The sequence below is a fragment of the Mobula hypostoma genome, chromosome 11 (genome assembly GCF_963921235.1).
Source record: "Mobula hypostoma chromosome 11, sMobHyp1.1, whole genome shotgun sequence".
Classification (NCBI taxonomy): domain Eukaryota; kingdom Metazoa; phylum Chordata; class Chondrichthyes; order Myliobatiformes; family Myliobatidae; genus Mobula; species Mobula hypostoma.
Window position 1 is genome coordinate 25,353,482 of NC_086107.1, and position 15,437 is coordinate 25,368,918.

Consider the following 15,437-nt stretch of genomic DNA (forward strand, 5'->3'; position numbering starts at 1 on the left):
CAGCAAGATAGTTGGTATAGAGAGTTTAAAACCCCATTTCCTTAAACGCACTTATAACCTCACTCTACACCCGCGCTTCCTCCGAGGTATCCTACGTGGACGCAAAGAATTTATGGCTATTAAGAATATACGGAAATTTTCCAATGCTAAATCTGATTTTATCTTTTATTGTTGATTCTTCAAATAACTGTACTTTGGTCATTACAAAGGATGGTATTATTGGCATTTTAATAATGGATTGAGATGCTGGATTGATTAAAACTTGTAAAGTGGGTCAGAAGGCTATCTATTTTCTCAACCCACCCACCCTCCTCCACTGCTGCTGACCTGCTGAGTTCTTCCCACAGATTAATTGTTGCTCTAAATCCATTGCTGATAGGGTTTGGTAAGCATTGTGGAAACTTCGTATTAAGAACTTATACATATTGAAGGGAATTTACAGTCGGGCTGCTTGTGGGGAAAACAATTGAGCTTAATTTCTGTTTACTGTCAGGTTCTCTAAATCAATGACATTGGTTCAGTAACCAGTGATTTTTTAAAATGCCTTGCCTGATATTTAATTTTTCAACCTGCTATCATTTTACACTGGTCAAACTAGGCACATTGTAGGATAGCATTGTAAGGTATGCTGATAAATGGTGCTATTAGGTTTTAATACATTTTACACATTTTTGCTGTTTGGTTGCAAAGATCACCTGCTTGAACTATAAAGCATTAAATGATAAAGCTCCTGATTGTATTTTAATTTCATGCTGCAGTTATCTATTTTCCTAGTTGGTAATTTATTTTTTGTTACGTGATTGCTTGACTGCTACATTTTTCTTTCAGGCGACTGGCTGGTAATGACCTGTCGTACATTCATCCAGATGCTTTGTCTGGTCTATCTCAGCTGAAAGTTTTGTAAGTATGACTCTGTTCTTTACATCTTAGGAACCCTTCAAAAAATAAAAATAAAAATAAAAATGAGATGAAGGGTCTGTTTATTCCTATCCATAGATGCTGCCTGATCTGTTGAGTTCCTCTGGCTTTTTTCCTGTGTTGCACTGTGTTAAAGATTACAAATGTTCACCACTTGAAGAAAGTTCTTATTGCCTCCTATTTTATGACTTTGTCTCATGTTCTGGATAGCCCAGCGAGGGGGAGAAATGCACGGCATCCACATTGGTAGGCCTCTTAAGAATGTTGTATGTTCCACTGAGATCTACTTGCATTCTTCAAAGCTCAAGAGTATGAGCTAGTCTGCCTAATATCTCCTCATACAATGGGTGTCCCAGGAATCAATCTGGTACAACCCCCTCTATTGCAAATATTTTCTTCCTACAGTACAGAGACCAGATGGGTACCAAAATGTTATATTACCAGGGCTCTATAATTGGAACAAATCACAAACTGTTAGAGAGTTTGTACATGGCCAATCAGTGGTGTCAACAGAGCTTTACCAAGAGGGATTTCTCGCAGGTTGGTGGCGGTTATTTAGAAAAGGAGCTTCAAGAGCATTTGTTCATTATACGTGGCCTTTCAGCGGCTATAACCGGAGCACCAATCGTGAGATGGCAGGGAAGGTTCAGGCGTAAAAGGGAGACACTGCCTAGCGGAGCGGCCATCAAAGGAGCGGTCATCAACGGAGTGATCTGAGGCAGAGTGGTAAGGCTTTGGTTCATCCGGGCTTTGGCGGTAATGGGTCGAGATGAGGTAAGTTACCTGTGAGGAAGTATGTCTGTGAGGCCGGTGTTCTGTACTGGGTGTCAGATGTGGGAATCCTGGAGACTTCCAGCCTTCCGGATGGCCACAACTGTGCCAGATGTGTTGAGCTGCAGCTCCTTAGGGACTGTGTTAGGGAACTGGTGATGCAGTTCAATGAGCTTCGTCTGTTCAGGGAAAGTGAGGAGGTGATTGAGAGGAGCTACAGGCAAGTAGTCACTCCGGGGCCTGGGGAGACAGATAAGTGGGTAGCAGTCAGGAGAGGGAAGGGCTAGAGTCAGATACTAGCGGGTACCCCTGTGGCTGTCCCCCTTAACAATAAGTACCCTGTTTGAGTACTGTTGGGGGTGGGGAACAGCCTACATGGGGGAAGCAACAGTGGCTGTGCCTCTGGCACAGAGTCTGGCCCTGTGGGTCAGAAGGGTAGGGAAAGGAAGAAGGCAGCAGTAATAGGAGTCTCTAAAGTTAGGGGGGTCAGACGGGTGTTTCCGTGGACGCAGGAAAGAAACATGGATGGTAGTTTGCCTCCCAGGTGCCAGAGTCCGGGATGTTTTTGATCGCGTCCATGATAACCTGAAATGGGAAGGTGAACAGCCAGAGGTTGTGGTACATATTGGTACCAACGACATAGGTAGGAAAAGGGAGGAGGTCCTGGAAACAGACTACAGGGAGTTAGGAAGGAAATTGAGAAGCAGGCCATCAAAGGTAGTAATCGCAGGATTACTGCCTGTGCCACGCAGCAGTGAGTATAGGAATAGAATGAGGTGGAGGATAAATGTGTGGCTGAGGGATTAGAGCGGGGCAGGGATTCAGATTTCTGGATCATTGGGACCTCTTTTTGACCTGTACAAAAAGGACGGTTGCACTTGAATCCGAGGGGGACCAATATCCTGGCAGGGACGTTTGCTAAGGCTGTTGGGGAGAGTTTAAACTAGAATTGCTGGGGGGTGGGAACCGAACTGACGAGACGGAGGAAGGGGCGGCTAGCTCACAAATAGAGAAAGCTTGGAGACAGTGCGAGAGGGAGGATAGGCAGGTGATAGAGAAGGGATACACTCAGATCGATGGTTTGAGATGTGTTTATTTTAATTCAAGAAGCATCATGAACAAAACGGATGAGTTTAAAGGGTGGATCAGTACTTGGAGCTATGATGTTGTGGCCATTACAGAGACTTGGATGGCTCAGGGGCAGGAATGGTTACTTAGAGTGCCAGGCTTTAGATGTTTCAGAAAGGACAGGGAGGGAGGCAAAAGAGGTGGGGGCGTGGTATTGCTGATCAGAGATAGTGTCACAGCTGCAGAAAAGGAGGAAGACGTGGAGGGATTATCTACTGAGTTTCTGTGGGTGGAAGTTAGAAATGGGAAGGGGTCAATAACTTTACTGGGAGTTTTTTATCGGCCATCCAATAGTAACAGGGACATCAAAGAGTAGATAAGGAGACAGATTCTGGAAAGGTGTAATAAAAACATGGTTGTCGTGGTGGGAGATTTTAATTTCCCAAATGTTGATTGGCATCTCCCTAGAGTGAGGGGTTTAGATGGGGTAGAGTTTGTTAAGTGTGTTCAGGAAGGTTTCTTGACACAATATGTAGATAAGCCTACAAGAGGAGAGGCTGTACTTGATCTGGTATTGGGAAATGAACCTGGTCAGGTGTCGGATCTCTTAGTGGGAGAGCATTTTGGATATAGTGATCACAATTCTACCTCCTTTACATAGCTTTGGAGAGGGATAGGAACAGACAAGTTAGGGAAGCGTTTAATTGGAGTATGGGGAAATATGAAGCTATCAGGCAGGAACTTGAAAGCATAAATTGGGAACAGATGTTCTCAAGGAAATGTACGGCAGAAATATGGCAAATGTTCTGCAGTGTTACGTTTGAATGAGACAGGGAAAGGATGGTATGGTATATGAACTGCGGTGTAGAAAAGTTGTTGAAATCTAGTCAAGAAGAAAAGCTTCCGAAAGTTTCAAAAAAACTAAGTAATGATACAGATCTAGAAGATTATAAGGTTAGCAGGAAGGAGCTTAAGAATGAAATTAGGAGAGCCAGAAGGGGCCATGAGAAGGCCTTGGTGAGCAAAATTAAAGAAAACACCAAGGCATTCTACAAGTATGTGAAGAGCAAGAGGATAAGATGTGAGAGGGTAGGACCAATCAAATGTGACAGTGGAAAAGTCTGTATGGAACCGGAGCAGATAGCAGAGGTACTTAATGAGTACTTTGCTTCAGTATTCACTACGGAAAAGGTTCTTGGCGATTGTAGGAATGATGTACAGCAGATTGAAAAGCTTGAGCATATAGACATTAAGAAAGAGGATGTGCTAGAGATTTTGGCAAGCATCAAGTTGGATAAGTCTCCGGGACCGGATGAGATGTACCCCAGGCTACTGTGGGAGGTGAGGGAGCAGATTGCTAAGCTTCTGGCAATGATCTTTGCATCATCAATGGGGACTGGAGGGTTGCAGATGTTGGTCCCTTATTCAGAAGGGGAGTAGAGATTGCCCAGGAAGTTATTAGACCAGTGAGCCTTACTTCACTGGTTGGTAAGTTGATGGAAAAGATCCTGAGAGGCAGAATTTATGAACACTTGGAGAGGCATAATATTAATAGGAATAGTCAGTATGGTTTTGTCAAAGGCAGGTCGTTCCTTATGAGCCTGATTGAATTTTTTGAGGATGTGACTAAACACGTTGATGAAGGTAGAGCAGTAGATGTAGTGTATATGGATTTCAGCGAGGCATTTGATAAGGTACCCCATGCAAGGCTTATTGAGAAAGTAAGGAGGCGTGGGATCCAAGAGGGCATTGCTTTGTGGAACCAGAACTGGCTTGCCCACATAAGGCAAAGGGCGGTTAAAGGCGGGTCATATTCTGCATGGAGGTCGGTGACCAGTGGTGTGCCTCAGGGATCTGTTCTGGGATCCTGACTCTTCGTGATTTTTATAAGTGACCTGGATGAGGAAGTGGAGGAATGGGTTCGTAAATTTGTTGATGACACAAAGGTTGGGGGTGTTGTGGATAGTGTGGAGGGCTGTCAGAGGTTACAGCAAGACATAAATAGGATGCTAAACTGGGCTGAGAAGTGGCAGATGGCATTCAACCCAGGTAAGTATGAGGTGGTTTATTTTGGTAGGTCAAATAGGATGGTAGAATATAGTTTTAATGGCAAGGCAATGTGGAGGATCAGAGGGATCTTGGGGCCTGAGTCCATAGGATACTGAAAGTTGCTGTGCAGGTTGACCTGGACTTATTTCCTGGCATAATTTACATGTTACTATTTAACTATTTATGGTTTTATTACTATTTATTATTTATGGTGCAACTGTAACAAAAACCAATTTCCCCCGGGATCAATAAAGTATGACTATGACCTTGTGGTTAAGAGGGCATATGGTGCATTGACCTTTATCAACCGTAGGATTGAGTTTAAGAGCCGAGAGGTAATGTTACAGTTATATAGGACTCTGGTCAGACCCCACTTTGAGTACTGTGCTCATTTGTGGTCTCCTCACCATAGGGAGGATGTGGGAACTATAGAAAGGGTGCAGAGGAGATTTACAAGGATGTTGCCTGGATTGGGGAGCATGCTTTATGAGAATAGGTTGAGTGAACTTGGCCTTTTCTCCTTGGAGCGGCAAAGGTTGAGAGGTGACCTGATAGAGGTATATAAGATGATGAGAGGCATTGATTATGTGGATCCTCAGAGGCTTTTTCCCAGGGCTGAAGTGGCTAACACAAGCACCCAATAGTCCATGGGATTTAGAGAAGCAAATTTGTAGGGAGATTGAAGACTGTTGTCAGAAACTTAAGGTTGTCCTAGTTGGTGATTTTAACTTCCCACATATCGACCAGAACTTCCATATGGTAAAAGGACTGGATGGGAAAGAGTTTGTCAAGTGTACTCAGGAAAGTTTCCTCAAAAAGTACCTGGAAGCCCAACTACAGAGCGTGCGATACTAGCATATTAAAAAATGAGAACGAGCAGGTGTAGGGGAACACTTTGCATCTAGTGATCATAATGCCATTAATTTCAAGGTAATTATGGAGAAGGATAAGTCAGGCGGTTGTAAATTGGAGAAAGGCCAGTTTTGATAGTCTCAGAAACGATGTGGCAAGTGTGGATTGGGATAGCTTGTTTTTGATAGAAGTGTACTTGGTAAGTGGGAGGCCTTCGAAAGTAAAATTTTGAGAATACAAAGCTTATGTGAGCCTATCAGAATAAAGGTTTATGTTACCCTTGGTTTTTGAGACATATTGAAGCCCTGGTTAAGAAAAAAAAGAGCTGCATAGCACAGCGATCCCCAACCACCGGGCCGCAGAGCATGTGCTACCGGGCCGTGAGGAAACGATATGATTTGGCGATATGAGTCAGCTGCACCTTTCCTCATCCCTGTCACGCCCACGCTTGAACGCACGCGACATCATTACGCATGTGAGGTCATTACCCGCACGTCATCCATGTCAGCGCAGGAAGGAGATCAACTCCTCGAGCTTGCAAATGACGACGGGCTGAAAAGTATGTTTGACATAACATCTCTGCCGGCATTCTGGATCAAAGTCAAGGCTAAATATCCTGAGATAGCCACGAAAGCACTGAAAACGTTGCTTCCATTTCCAACATATCTCTGCAATGAATGCAACGAAAACTAAATTGCAGAATAGACTGGACATAAGGAACGCCCTTCGAGTATCGCTGTCTCCCATCACCCCTCAATAGGACTGTCTTGTTGCAGGGAACAAGTATTCAGCCCAGGGCTCCCACTGATTCAGCGATATTGATGTGTTGCAATGATTTTATATGTTCATACGGGGAAAATATGTGCTGTGTGTTTAATATCCAAACGTTACTTAAAATGTTATGATGCTATTGACTTACTTATATAACCATATAACAATTACAGCACAGAAACAGGCCATCTTGGCCCTCCTAGTCCGTGCCGAATGCTACTCTCACCGAGTCCCACCGACCTGCACTCAGCCCATAACCATCCTTTCCTTCCCTGTACATATATCTATCCAATTTTTCTTTTAAATGATATTATCGAACCTGCCTCTACCACTTCTACTGGAAGTTCGTTCAACACTTACTTCAAGCTCCCCTGTCCTCCCCTGATAATTGACTTATCACCATATTCATGCGAGGGAAATATGCGCTGTGTGTTTAATATTAAATTCGTTAGATAAACCCTTTTAGAAACGAAATTGAGTGTATTAGCCACTTTTCACCTATATTCCGGTCGCGATTAACACCCCCCCCCGAACAGAATCGTCAAAAACAATTTGCAGAAAAAAATCGGCAGGTACACGCATGCACAGGTCGCGCATGCGCACTGGTGCCCACACAAAGCTTCATGCTCATTGTAGTCTTTCTCTGGGTAAACACAACCTATTTGACTGCTACTCTTGTCCGTTGGCAACCCTACCCCCCCACCAGGTCAGCCAGTCCGCAAGAATATTGTCAATATTAAACCAGTCCGCAGTGCAAAAAAGGTTGGGGACCCCTGGCATAGCAGATATAGGCACGCAGGAACACATAAGGTACTTGAGTATAAGAAATGCAAGAGAAAACTTAAGAAGGAAATTAGTAGGGCCGAACGTAGGCATGAGGTTGCTCTAGCAGACAGTGTGAAGGAGAATCTTGAGACTTCTACAGGTACATTAAGAGCAAAAGGATAGCAAGGGACAAAATGATTCCATTGGAAATCAGAATGCTAATCTTTGCATGGAGCCAAAAAGAGATGGGCTGATCTTAAATAGACGGACTGAGAGTATAGATGTGAGGCAATGCAGCAGTGAGGTCATGGAGCCTATACAGATTACAAAGGAGGAGGTGTTTACTGTCTTGAGGAAGATTAGGGTGGATAAATCCCCAGGGCCTGATAGTGTGTTCCCCCTGACCCTGTGGGAGGCTAGTGTGAAAATTGCAGGGGCACAAAGCAGAGGCACTTAAAATGCCTTTGCGCATAGATGAAGTGCCGGAGGATTGAAAGATAGCTAATGTTGTTCTGTTGTTTAAGAAAGGCTCTGAGAACAAGCCAGGGAATTATAGGCCAGTGAGCCTGACATCAGTAGTGGAAAAATTATTGGAAGGTATCCTAAGGGACCCGATATAGAAGTATTTGGATATACAGGTACTGATTAGGGATAGTCAACATGACATTGTACAAGGCAACACATGCTGAACCAATCTTAGAGTTTTTTAAGGAAGTTACCAAGAAAGTGGATGAAGGTAAGGCAGTGGATATTGTCTACATGGACATTAGCAAGGTCTTTGATAAAGTCCCATGTGGGAGGTTGCTCAAGAAGTTTTAGTTACTTGGCGCTCAAGTTGAGACAGTAAATTGGATACCTCCCTCCCCTTTCTAGATCTTTCTGTCTCTGTCTCTGGAGACAGCTTATCCACTGATGTCTACTATAGGCCTACACTATTCCTCTTCTCACCCTGTCTCTTGCAAAAACGCCATCCCCTTCTCGCAATTCCTCCGTCTCCGCCGCATCTGCTCTCAGGATGAGGCTTTTCATTCTAGGACGAGGGAGATGTCTTCATTTTTTAAAGAAAGGGGCTTCCCTTCCTCCACTATCAACTCTGCTCTTAAACGCATCTCCCCCATTTCACGTACATCTGCTCTCACTCCATCCTCCCACCACCCCACTAGGAATAGGGTTCCCCTGGTCCTCACCTACCACCCCACCAGCCTCCGGGTCCAACATATTATTCTCCGTAACTTCCGCCACCTCCAACGGGATCCCACCACTAAGCACATCTTTCCCTCCCCCCCCCCTGCATTCCGCAGGGATCACTCCCTACACAACTCCCTTGTCCATTCGTCCCCCCCATCCCTCCCCACTGATCTCCCTCCTGGCACTTATCCGTGTAAGCGGAACAAGTGCTACACATGCCCTTACACTTCCTCCCTTGCCACCATTCAGGGCCCCAAACAGTCCTTCCAGGTGAGGCATCACTTCACCTGTGAGTCGACTGGGGTGATATACTGCGTCCGGTGCTCCCGATGTGGCCTTTTATATATTGGTGAGACCCGACGCAGACTGGGAGACCGCTTTGCTGAACATCTACGCTCTGTCCGCCAGAGAAAGCAGGATCTCCCAGTGGCCACACATTTTAATTCCACATCCCATTCCCATTCTGACATGTCTATCCACGGCCTCCTCTACTGTAAAGATGAAGCCACACTCAGGTTGGAGGAACAACACCTTATATTCCGTCTGGGTAGCCTCCAACCTGATGGCATGAACATTGACTTCTCTAACTTCCGCTAGGCCCCACCTCCCCCTCGTACCCCATCTGTTACTTATTTTTATGCACACATTCTTTCTCTCACTCTCCTTTTTCTCCCTCTGTCCCTCTGAATATACCTCTTGCCCATCCTCTGGGTCACCCCCCCCCCGTCTTTCTTCCCGGACCTCCTGTCCCATGATCCTCTCGTATCCCCTTTTGCCTATCACCTGTCCAGCTCTCGGCTCTATCCCTCCCCCTCCTGTCTTCTCCTATCATTTTGCATCTCCCCCTCCCCCTCCAGCTTTCAAATCCCTTACTCACTCTTCCTTCAGTTAGTCCTGACGAAGGGTCTCGGCCTGAAACGTCGACTGCGCCTCTTCCTATAGATGCTGCTTGGCCTGCTGCGTTCACCAGCAACTTTGATGTGTGTTGCTTGAATTTCCAGCATCTGCAGAATTCCTGTTGTTAGTGGTTGGAGATGGCTGCCTTTCAGACTGGAGGCCTGTGATTAATGGTGTGCTGCGGATGTTGCGCTCTTGGCTCCATTGTTGTTTGTCATCTATATCAACAAACTGGATGATAATGTGGTAAATTGGATTAGCAAATTTGTGGATGACACCACGATTCAGGATGTAGTGGACAGCAAGGAAGATTATCAAAGTTTTCACCAAGATCTGGACCGGCTGGAAAAATGGGCTGACAAATGGCAAATGGAATTTAATGTGGACAGTTGTGAGGTGTTACACTTTGGAAGGACCAATGGGGGTAAGCCTTATACAGTGAGCGGTAGGCACCGGAATGCGGTAGAACAGAGGGATTTGGGATTACAGATGCACAATTCCTTGAAAGTTTAGTCAAAGGTAGATAGGGTCATACAGAAAGCTTTTGACACATTGGCTTTCATAAATCAATATATTGAGTGCAGCAGTTGTGATGTGATATGTTGAAATTGTGTAAGACATTGGTGAGGCCTTATTTGGAGTATTGTATGCAGTTTGGTCACCTAGCTACAGGAAAGATGTAAAGAAAATTGAAGGAGTGCAGAGAAAATTTACAAGGTTGTTGCTTGGACTTGAGGACTTGCGTTAAAGGGAAAGTTTGATTAGGTCAGGACTTTATTCCCTAGAATGTAGAAGATTGAGGGGAGATTTGATATATACAAGGTTATAAAGGAGAAAGATAGGGTAATGCAAGCAGGCTTTTTCCACTGAGGTTGAGTGAGTCTACAACTGGAGGTCATGGGTAGAGGGTAAAGAGGTGATTGTGAGAGGGACCTTCACTCAGAGGGTGGTGAGAGTGTGGAATGAACTGCTAGTGCAAGTGGTGGATGCGGGGTCACTTTCAACATTTAAGAGAAGTTTGGATAGTTCTGTGGATGAGAGGGCTATGGAGGGCTGTGGTGCAAGTGCATTTCAATGGGACTAGGCAGATTAATAGTTCGGCACAGACTGGAAGGGCTGAAGCACCTGTTTCACTGATGTATTGTTCTATGACTACCTATAGTTTTCCTCTCTTCTGTGAGGCTCTCTGCACGAAGATGGAAAGAAAAAATTAATCTCTTTATCATTATATGTGCCTCATTTCCCAATATAAATTCTCTTGTCTCAGTCTGTATTAACTTTGCTTATCCTCTTTCCACATATTTATAGAAGCTCTTGCAACATGTTTTAATATTTCCTGCTAAGCTACACCCTTTCTCATTAGTGTTTTGGTTTCCAACTGAAGTCTGGATGACAAGATTGAGTCAGCATTATTTGCTTATTTCCCTGTATTATAATTCCTCTTTGAAAATTGATTTTTTTTTAATCAGTTATGTGCTTTGGAAGGTAATCCTGTGATAAGTATGGCTGTGGATGTAGGAGTAGGCTTGTGGTCTACATACCTGTGATGCTGCTGCAAGCAAGTTTTACATTGTACCTGTATCTTACTGAAATATTTGTTACTAACAAATAATAGTGTGTCAGACTGTACCATTTTTTGGGAAGTGAGTGAGTTTAGAGCAACAGGTGGTGATGGGGAGGTGGGGGTAAGGGATGTGGTGGTCAGCAAAAGAAAGAAGTGCAGTGAAACAGTTGAGAGAGAGAGATTTCAGCTCATCCATTTCCTTCTAATTTAGCAGTAGTATCCCCAACATATATCGGAAAGGCTGTGCTTTCTTTTATCGCCAGAATACATATTCTCTTGTTCTTTCTGTCCTTTAACATTTGCCAGAGTCTATTTTGAGAGATCTCAGTCTTTGCTGATATTGCCTTTGGCAGTAATGTTGCCTAATACTGAGTAGCTCTATGGAATAGGTTCACAATGCAGCTTGTGATGACCTGCCCCACATGTAATTAAAAACTGCTCATTTGTTTGCACAAGCACTTAAAGTGTGTTCCTCCGGCTACCCAGCAAGATTATGCTTGTGTTTGCAGGTGTTATAACATAAGAAATGTTCCTGCAAGAAAATCAGTGTTGAAGGACAGCCTAAGCAAGTCTTTCTTAGAGGATTCCTCAAAGACGATTAATGACCCCTAGCAGGAGCTGCAGGATTTCCCCAAGGTTCCTATAATTTGTACTTTTGAATAAACTTTTGGTTCTTCACCAGAAAATCGGACCGTTTGATAAGAATGATTAGGTAATCCAGGAGGTAATTCATCACAAATGCAAGGCATTCTTGGATCAGAAACTCCTCCATGACAAGGAAAAACTGAAGGATGAGGTCCAATAGAAGACTTCCCACAGCCACGTTGTCAAGACCCAAGATATCACTTGATACAATCAAATCCCCCTTTTTCTCTACTAAACTCTAGTGGGTATATGCCTAATCAGTACAGCCTTCCCTCAATAATTACCAGTCCAGTATTAATCTAGTAACACACATAAAATGCTGGAGGAACTCTGCAGGTCAGGCAGCATCAATGGAAATGAATAAATAGGCAGAGACCCTTCATCAGGCCTGGAAAGGAGGGAAGAAGAGGGGGGAGGGGAAAGAGGACAGGATCAAAGATGAAGCCAGGTGGGTGAGGGAGGGGGGATGAAGTTAAAAACAGGGAGGTAATAGGTGGAAAAGGTAAAGTGCTGGAGGAAAGAATCAAATAGAAGAGGAAAATGGATCATGGGAGAAAGGGAAGGAGGAGGGGTAGTGGGGACATGATAGGCAGCTGAGGAAAATAGGGAGAGCTGAGAGAGGAGCCAGAGTTGGAGAATGGAAGGGGGGGGGGGAGTGAGTAAACCTCCTTTGATCTGCATGCAATGCATTTACATCCTTAAATAATGAGACAAGAAATATATACAGTAATGACATGGTCTCAGCAATGAAATATGGCATTCTATAAGTTTAGTTTCCGAATTACTTGACGGGCACCACTATCCTATGCAAATTGTCCTAGTAATCTTGGTGTTTCAGAGCTCAATGATCTTACAATCTAGACAAGGTTTTTTTTAAAAATTATTTTTCCTGTTAAAGTGGACTAATTTACTTATTCACAAATTATGCTCTTTGTTCACTCAATTAACATACGTATGTCCCCTTGTTATAGCCTAGGCAGACTTATTTTTCATGCAACAATAATTTTACAATATGCCATCAGTATTTGAAGATTGTGGTTACATTGTTTCCAGCAGGAAATTTCATTTTAAAGCAGTTACATTATTTTTAAGAATAGAGAAACTGTACAGGAAAAGTTGAAACACTTTTAAAAAACTAATGCAAAGTTTTTGGTTTTTATTGTGTACATCTTTAACATGTATACCAATCCAAGATCTTCTGTGATTAAGTCTTTGCTCTCCTCTTCTAATCTGAATTGTCTGTGAAGTCCTTTGGCTGGGGTTTCTGAAAAGTGACATTTTGACTTCCAATACTTAATTTATATTGAGGTTATAGATTAAAAATAAAACCCCTTTGGCTGTTATTTGCAAAACAGATGAGCTAGAAAAGGTTAGAGCAATAGGGAGAGACTCTGTACGCCATGAGGCATCAGTTAATGTAAGTGCTTTATTTACAGTAGGAAACAGAAACAGAACAAGAAACAATAAATTTACAGTAGTTAAATTTTGGAGTTTTTTAAGAAAGGGGTCTTTTTTTTTACTGACCCTCAAAGTCTGTTTCTGGATTTGAGTGGTTGCTTAATTCTAGCCAGATAAGTATGAAATTCCAGAATTATGGTATGCCTAATGAAACTAAAATATTTTTCCATTCAAATAGAGATGCTAATCCAGCACTTCAAAATAAATTCAAAGCAGTACTTTTATTTGAATTAGATGTGTTTGTAAACTTAAATTCGCCGGACCAATAACCACACCACAACTGTTCTTTACTTTATCCTTTTCACCAGTTTACTTGTTTGAACTCAGCCAGCGAGAGGTGCAAAGCCAAACACCAGGGGGGCAGAGTTTCTGTCCCCCGGGGGCTCGTATCGGACCTTTATCAGCAGGTTACATACAGCAACAGTTATACAGTTCAAAGAAACCATCGTTATCCATATATGGAGTTGTTTTCCGGTTCTTAGTTGTGGAACTACAAGGTACAGAGGGTCAGAGAAAGGAGTAATCAGCCTTGGAGTTTTTATCAGACACACACACATCTGTTACTTTACAGAATCAGGCAGTTCTGTCCTTGATTAAAACAGAAAAGCAGTTTATCAGACAATTCTGCCAGGCAGACACCACTCAGTCACGCTGACAGAGTACATTTTTGCAGAAATCTTTAAACCCTTACTATCCCAATTGTCTTAAAACCTTATCAATCCCTCCTCTTTATCATTACTTGATAATCTTTCAGAACAGATTGTCACTCCTACAACATGATATAAAACATGGCCAGTAGGATACAGACAATAATCTAAATTAATACAATCAGACTTCCGAAATGCAAAAACAACCCCCAGAAGTCCCCCGAATATATTAAAGGCCGCCCCCCCCCCCCCGCCTTACTGGTCCCAAAACTGTGTAGCTTACTGCCAACATCTTGAATTTTCTGGATCTCTTGGGTAATATTGGAAGATTCGTCAGGGATATAAGTACAGCATTCCTTACCTATAATAGCACAGGTCCCTCCTTTTTCTGCTAATATAAAGTCTAGGGCCATCCGATTCTGTAGCATGGTTTGGCGAATTGCAGTCATCTCAGTGGATATCTCAGTTACCTGTGCTTGAGTATCAGTCAGTGCCCCGGCCGTATTATTTGTTTTTATCATGTTGGCTAACTTAGTTGGTAAGCATTGGAGCAGTAAGGCTTTAAACTGGGGGGACGAATTCCCATTAATTAAAGGCTTGGTCTCCTGCGAAAGTGCCGTAGCAGGCCACAAATCGCTCCCAATTTCCCAGGCTTAGTTTTGCATTCAAGTACTTTAGTGATATTTACAGGTTGTTGGAGAGCCCTCTCCAAGGCTTGAATAATTTGTTCTGTCTGTTCATTCTCATTATGGATTCCCGCCTGTAACTCCTGAGAAGCTTGGTATCTTAATTCTGCCTTCCATTTCCGCCCCTCATCAGCTGAGAGAATCGTGCAGCAGAGACTGAAAAATCTTGCGGGGTCGCATTATGCATTTGTATAATACTGCGGACATACTGAGCAAACTGTGCTGGTTTTTCTTTTCTCTCTGGGGCCTGATTCATGATCATTATCATTTCTTGAGGCTACCAGGGTGCATACACAGGAATTACTGAGGGCTGTCGCTCCTCGGCTGCTCGTGGATTGGGCAGCATTCGGGTGGGCAATTTTCTTTGTGGAGCCATTAACTCTGGGGTTTTATTGGATTCTTCCCTCCCTGTCTCAGAGTAATCTTTGGTATTCCCTTCCTGGATCTCAGGGTATAGAGAGCCTCCCCTTTCCTGCCGCCGCTATTTTACCTGAGCGGCCACTGTATCTGACTACTGGGAGCACTGGGTGCACTCGGCCCCTGGTAAGGTGGTGGATACGGTGGGTGCCCGATCCTCATCGCGGTCACTGTCCTCCAGCAGGGTCGGTATGCCAGACATAGGTTCGGGATCCAGTATTGGCCCTGGATCTTGCGTGTGGCACTACTGATCTAAACCTTCTTGTCTGTCCATATCTGCCTTTGTTCGTTTTCTTTGTTTCTCTTGTTCTCTTTTTCTTCTCCCATCTACTCATTCGCACTCTGCCTTTAATGTTTCCCAACTCTTGGGATTTCCTTCTGACGTTCATACCTCTACACCCCTCTACACCCCTCGATCACAGGCGTTGTTCCTCCAACTGGCCGGTAAAGTACTATTCCATTTGGTATCAGCTTTATCTTTCCATTCTTTAATCAATAATTTCCACTTTTTACCGCAATCCTTTTTCCAAATTAAATTTACTTCTTGTTCACAAGGGGTTATATCCCAAGTTCCCTCTGGTGGCCACGCACCATTTCCCAGTTTCTTTGTTAGCGCTGCACTTCGTGGCATGCAAAAGTTTGGGCACCCCGGTCAAAACTTCTGTTACTGTGAATAGCTAAGTGAGTAAAAGATGAACTGATTTCCAAAAGGCATAAAGTTAAAGATGACACATTTCTTTA

At 43.6% G+C, this 15,437-nt stretch overlaps 1 protein-coding gene across 1 annotated transcript in view; it reads left to right on the top strand.

Moving 5' to 3' along the window:
• lgr4 (leucine-rich repeat containing G protein-coupled receptor 4) overlaps positions 1–15,437 on the top strand; it is a 164,098-nt gene that overhangs the window by 91,603 nt on the left and 57,058 nt on the right. Inside the window, exon 3 of the mRNA XM_063061764.1 lies at positions 829–900. Coding sequence (XP_062917834.1) covers positions 829–900 — 72 coding nt within the window. The remainder of the gene's footprint in view (positions 1–828; positions 901–15,437) is intronic.